Below are 6,652 nucleotides of genomic sequence, written 5' to 3' on the forward strand. Positions count from 1 at the left end.
AGGTAACATATATTTTTGGAATTTAATGAAATATATTTACTGTTTCAGTTTTTTTCAAAGGGTGTATGTGTAACTGATTGAGGTGTTCAACTCTAAATATAAAGATATTTGAACCAAAAACGTTTTGAATATTAATTGATAGTCTTAGTGACTATCATGACCTAGTTAAGATTCGGCTACAAGTATCGAACATGGAAGTCGGAAACACACCCATAAGTCGCCTCGAACATGGAAGTCGGAATACACCCGTATATTGGACATATATCGCAAATACGGAGTATTACATTTATCAATATTCTTATTTATTTTTATCTCAATTTTCAATACTCTTATTTACTTTTATCTCGATTCTACTCGTATTTTTATTCATTTATGCCTAAAACGAAGTGTCAGTCGTCCACACTATGCTAAATTGGATGCTTTAAGCGAAAATGACAAGTCTCGACAGCATAGACTGTATCTACCTGTAGTTTTTTTTTTTTTTTTTTTTTTTTTTTTTTCTGATCGCTCTATAATTGAAACAAAATTGATATTTGTAATTTAAGAATTATTTGCAAATATAAATGGAAAATCGCTTACATTGTAAATTTACAAGGTATCGTCTGGCTACTTAATATTCACAAAACAAAATTATAACTGACCATAGACTGGTTCAGGCAGAGGAACACATGACAGATAAGGAGCCATCAGGCTCCATGCTATCGAACCATTTTGAGCGGAAGGTACTGCTGTCGGTGAATACACACAATCAACAGGAAGAACAAAGTTGAAGAGATGTTGATGTTGATCTCTTGGCCAATGAGACTCCAGTCGAAACAAAATCAGGGCAATCTTCACCTTCGATAGCAAGGGTAATGATTAGGTTAATCAAGAAACGCGAATTTCAGCAGCTTAATCAATTATTGAACCTATAATGATAATTGTTTTGCAATTTGCATTGAACAAATGCAACTTTACGACAAAAACCAGTGCAAACCGTTTGGTCCGCCAGTTTGCTTTATTCCACCATATTCCAATTTTCCAAAACCAAAAACAGCAATTATTTTGGCTGCAATTAATGTGGAAAAAGATATATACCTTGAAATAAAAACTTAAAAAGATGCAGAATATAAAACTAAAAGAAACGGGGTCGCCTACAGGCTACAACAGACAAGCTATAGATCATTAGATTTTTTTTCACTCCAAGGAGGAACATCGTATATTCACCGAGCTACAACTGCTCCACCTATTTGAAAAGAGGGAATATCATGTAAAAAAAGCTGAGGTAGTGATCACAGGAAGATTCGATTCATACCTGAGCATTCAGTGATTTGATCACTTATTTAGCCGAGCTTTGCAATTCATAGTCATTTTCACATGCTATTCCTCGGCCTTCTTTGGCTGTTTGGTTCTTCCCAACCGAGTCATGATTTGAACCTTGCATGTGAGAATTGCCACCTACACAAATACAGGTTTAATCAAATAACAAGTAAATCTGCAAAAATAAAAGCAATTTGTTGCTTAAGAATGATCACCCCTGAATATAAAATTTGTACATTATCAAGCTTCTTTATTCAGTCAACACTAAAATGAGGATATTAATACAGTTTCGTCTTTTCAGATATTCATGAAGCTCAAAGAAAGTCATCGGAAACTCGAAATGATTAGTCCACATTATAAACACATACCTAACAGGCTAACCTAGTTCTCACAACAACCCTTTCTTGTGATACACAGTCCAACTCATAGGAACGGAGCTTAGTATTGGATTGGGTCACTTTATTCCAATTTAGAGAAGCTAACTAGACCATTCAAAATTAATTGACCCCATTTGACGTTGGTGGTCAACCGTTGTGGTCTTATCTTTTTAAGAAACTTGCAAGCATTGTAAATTGTGAGAAACATATTGGTCAAGAAATCGACATTTTTTTTACCACCAAACCGACAAAACTTAAACGTGGACAACCAGACAATATAAATGAGATGGGGGCGAGCACCTATAAATCAGAACTTCAGAAGCAAAAGACTGAAATAACAACTATACCATTTTCTTGCTGAATATGTAGTGGAGCACCGGAGCTTGCGGAGAGCAGAAGTCGCATAAGTGCTTCTCACTTTATCAGTTCAATGTCAACCAGTCTGAGCTCACCCCGAGATAATATCAAAATGAAGAACCATGATACCGTCATTACTGAAGCTACTATATGAGAGCAACTTCTGGATAAGACAAGAGTAATACTAGGGACGCAACGAAAAAATTATGGAGCTATCCAGTATCCATTGCAACTGCTGAGTTATCAAGCCTTGTTCTTATATCGGGTAAGTTTAACCCCACTTTGGCTAGAATGTTATTTCCTAGTTCGCTTTGTGCTTGAATAAAATTTACCAAAAATAGAACAGCAGATTGGTTGACGATGATACCATCCCAATCAAGGGTATCATCCCCATTCTTATTCTCAATTTTATTAAGAAATTCAACGAAACTATTAGATAACATCGTTTGATTTGTATAGGCCCAATTAGAGAGAACAGCGGCAGCAAAATCGGGGAACTTATTATCTGGCAACAACATAACAACACCCACAATTTCAGGTGATGGGGCATGGCAGTTGCACAGTGTCATTAGACCCCCAAATATTCCACAATCCTTTGGATCAAAATCTTCGGAGAAGAAGCAGCACAAAAGCAACCTTTCCACGGGGAACCCGGAAATTATAAGCTCTGACGTAGCCAAGCGCCAAAATTTGAGCTGATCTTCATATTTCCAGCGGACAGACCTACTAACTAGATGAAAAACTTTTTCAAAATCTTCGCCAAATAAAGCATACCTTTTCAAGCCCAAATCAATTTGAACAGATACAATATCAGCGTCCTCCAACTGTCTGACCAGCAGCTGAATCAAGTCTTCATCACCAAGGGATAAATCAGAAAGATGAAAAAAGATGCCATAGAACACGAACTTTAACTTATTTTTCTTCCACAATGAGCAATGCATGGCGTGTAAACAAAGGAGCTTACCAGAAGACGTACCGAAGTCTTTATTTAAAGCAGTGCTAGAATTTTCAAATATGATGCTTCTATAAGCGGTGTAAGCATCATCAATCATCTTGGATATCACCTTTCTATCAACATTAGAAGATATAATTCCATTATCCTCCCTATTTCTAGATAGATATGTAAAATGTCCTTCAATATGAAATTTCAGCAGCGGTGGGGCCTTATTTATCTCAGTAGAACTTATTGTATAGCCACTTTCATGCGCTTCATACGCAAGTCTCAGAGCATAGGATAATAGCCGTGCTCCAACAAGACAACCATTTTTTGACCACCAAAAGAGCATCTCTTTGATCAGTTGATGTTTGTTTAATATAAAGGCACGAATGATGGTGGCTGTTACCGATTGAACTTCATCATCACTATCATCACTATTTAAGAGAGTCTCCAATGAAGAGAAAAGTTTGTAGCCTGCCAACTCAAGTTCCTTCTGAATTTGACATGCTACAATTTCGGAGCTCATCTCACTTTTCTTTTCAGGAGTACCACGACAACATAAAAGAAGAATCTTTTCCACTATTTGTTGCCCCATCTTGACTGAGCTTTTCATGCTATCTCCAATTTTACCAATCAAAATACCTACATCTTCGACATGATCCACATGGTTGAAACCAGGTGAATCCCCTGAATTAATGAATTCTGATACCGAGTTTTCTTGAGTGGTCGCTTCAGCATTCACTGGACGTGCTGGAAGTATCTCAGCTAGATGGTGCTGAGTTTCCATGAACGATGTATTTGGTGAAAGCGAGGACAACACTTTCTGTGGTAGCATTTCAGGTAATCGAGGCTCGGAAATGACTCCAGCTTCAACTTCCAACATGAATTTTTCAAGAAGCTTTTTGACATAAGGGGGGAGTAAGTTGCAGGAGGTTAAAACATCGAGGGATGCAATTACCTCTTTTCTGACCAACAAACTCATAGCAGAAGACACACTCTTGAGGATGATGTTTTTCCTATCCATATCATAGTTTTCCACAAGCAAAAGTAAAAACTCGAGAAGAGAACTGGTAATGTCGATATACCTGGGTATTGAGTTCACCATTAAAAGCATAGCAGGTTCAACATTCATAAAATTATCCACCTTTTCATCAAAGAAGAGCCAATCATAGAAAAGAGCGAGCTTGACACTAGCTTCAATGTATTTCTTTGTACATGATTTCAACAACCAACCAATAACAGCCCATCTCGGAACCACTTCTGATTGAAGCACTTCATTTGACGGATGATGTGCACAGCAAATAAAACGAACTATGTCAATAATGAGAGTCTCTCTCTCGGGACCAAAAAGAAATTTCCTAGCAAACCATGCCTGGTGCCTCCTCTGAGTCCCGAACTTTACATGGGTAAGCAAAAACCGTAACTGAGTCTCCATTTCAGGAGTGATCCTAAGCAAAATATACCTACTTGAAGTCCTCATTCCATAGATTTTAGAAATATCTGAAAAATCCGGAACTCCAAACACACTAGGTTTCATCAAAAGATCCTTCCATATAGCTCGAAACTCAGGAATGTGAACCAAGTCCTGCAAAAGCCGAATAAGATCCCTCCCAATATTAACACACAAACTAAACTGTTCCCTCAACATCTTAACACAAAACCCAATCTCCCTCCTCTTCAACTCTGTCGACTTTGGACTTCGCGGTAAGCGATAATGATCAGCTAACAACCTAAGATAACTATACAACCCATATCCCAAAACAACAGGCGCCTCGTCCAAGATCAAATCCCATTTAGCTAACAACAAATTCACCATCTCATGACTCAACCACAAATTCCCATCACTAAAATCCCCACCAACAATCTGCCTCAAAATCGACACGAAAAGATTATCAAACCCAACACCACTAACATCAACCATAACAGAAGCAACCCAAATCAACTGAACTTTAGGAATTTCCAATAATTTTGAATACAACCCATCAACAATTTGCACAAGAATCTTAATAAATAAACAATACCCATCATTCACATGTGCATGAAGATACTTTATACAAATATTTGCTAAATTTGGTTCACATAAAACACCATAAACAATTGCCCTATTAATACTTATATAATCTTCATTTGATAACAATATATACTTCAATGGAGGTGTAAATTTAGGGTAATTAGCACAATAAGCATCTCTTAATGATACATCTAATTGAATTTGAGCTTCATGTGGTAATAAAGTTATCAACTTTGATGTCATTTTACTGTAATTAATCAATTAATGGAGAAAAAACAAGATTATGAAGAACAGTGTGTATTTGAATACCTTAATGATGGGTTTTTAGTTGGATAGGAATCCCAGTTACTGATGAAAATGTAAATTTGAATCTGCTAGTAAATTGAATAAAAATTAGGGTTTAAGAGAATTGGGAATTTGATAGAGGATAATTTCTCTGGGGTTTAGGAAATTGGGATTTTGGCAAAAGAACAAAGGTCAAGGATTTGACCAAATTTGTGAAATCAGAAGTCTCGCTGAAAACGGGTATTGTCTGTTTTAAGTTTAGTAAAATAACTTTCTAAATTTTTTTGGAAGTATGACGAAGTTCAAACGTTTGAGTCACTGTTTTAGTATTGTGAATTTGTTTTCTTTTTAGTGCTTCCTCCGTTTTCATATGATCTACCATTTTATTAAAATACTACACACTCATATATTCAACAATGGATAAATCATATAAAAACGGAGGAAGTATAATTTTGTAATTTTATTTTTTTAGAAGTTAAACCGTAAAATTAGCAAGTAATCATATCAATGAGTGAGATGATATAGACATTCTAGGAGTTATATCATAAGTATTAACTAGGTTTGGTGTCCGGCTTCGCCCGGGCTATCTCTATTTACCGTTAAATTTTATTTTCAATGAAATAAACTATGTTGGAATTGTCTAACTCACACATTTACTATTTGTAAGATATTTTTCTATGGCATATCTTGTAGTTATGATGAAAAGTAAATTTTATTTTCAAATTATGAGACACGTTCACTACCCCGCTATTAATATTATTACTTTCACGACATTCTTTCTTAATATCATTACGTTCACTATTCCCGTGGTTACTATTGTTTCTTTTACTAATTCCTCTATTTTTTTCTGTTAAATTCATTATTCCCGTTAATTTTATCCGACCTATATTTAAATAAATAAAATATTTCCTTGAGTTGATTGGTTATTTAATTGTTCATACTTTTTCTCATTGTTACCACTGTTACTTTCACTACTCCCAATATCATTATTATAACGCCACTACTCCCACATTAATACCGTTAATTTTATTAATCTCGTTGTTGCTACTATTACTTTTACTACATTTAATTTAATGTATAATTCTATGATGATACTAATTAATTCCATAAGTGGGGCATATTAATTTTAAGGAAAATCACTATATTTTTGTGTTTTCTAAATTTAATTACTTTAATTTAATTTAATTTCCATAAATATTCTTCATCAATGCATCTTTATATTATACTTTTAACCAAAACTATATAATATTTACATTGAGGTCCCTTTATCAGGTCCATTACACGGTGCTATCGATTTAAAACTATATAGTATAATTAATTTGTATAAATTTCTTTAATTACATTGAAGTCCCTTGGTTTCTGGAATTAATATATAGTATTGATGTA

General features: G+C 34.9%; 1 protein-coding gene across 3 annotated transcripts; it reads right to left on the minus strand.

Annotated features, from left to right (window-relative positions):
- Window positions 1–180: 180 nt before the first annotated feature.
- On the minus strand, window positions 181–5,535 carry LOC141619300 (uncharacterized). 3 transcript variants are annotated; one of them, XM_074436328.1, is made up of 6 exons: window positions 5,291–5,445; window positions 2,247–4,834; window positions 2,024–2,176; window positions 1,295–1,437; window positions 642–837; window positions 181–297 (listed from the first exon to the last, which is right to left on the minus strand). In XM_074436328.1, exons 2-3 carry the CDS (start codon window positions 4,784–4,786, stop codon window positions 2,125–2,127), a joined length of 2,592 nt encoding a protein of 863 aa, XP_074292429.1. In that variant the 5' UTR covers window positions 4,787–4,834; window positions 5,291–5,445; the 3' UTR covers window positions 181–297; window positions 642–837; window positions 1,295–1,437; window positions 2,024–2,124. The 3 variants fall into 3 exon arrangements, with proteins under 3 accessions (XP_074292429.1, XP_074292427.1, XP_074292428.1); XM_074436326.1 differs by having other exon boundaries at window positions 2,247–5,535; XM_074436327.1 differs by lacking the exon at window positions 181–297 and having other exon boundaries at window positions 695–831; window positions 2,247–5,482.
- Window positions 5,536–6,652: the final 1,117 nt, after the last annotated feature.

The sequence above is a fragment of the Silene latifolia genome, chromosome X, assembly GCF_048544455.1.
Source record: "Silene latifolia isolate original U9 population chromosome X, ASM4854445v1, whole genome shotgun sequence".
Lineage (NCBI taxonomy): Eukaryota > Viridiplantae > Streptophyta > Magnoliopsida > Caryophyllales > Caryophyllaceae > Silene > Silene latifolia.

Excerpts from the sequence above, each read along its gene's own strand:
- LOC141619300 (XM_074436326.1), bottom strand. The coding sequence starts at position 5,224 with ATGACATCAAAGTTGATAACTTTATTACCACATGAAGCTCAAATTCAA. Across the intron at positions 2,177-2,246 it reads GTTGCAATGGATACTGGATA|CTTCAGTAATGACGGTATCA; the intron begins GCTCCATAATTT and ends CTCATATAGTAG.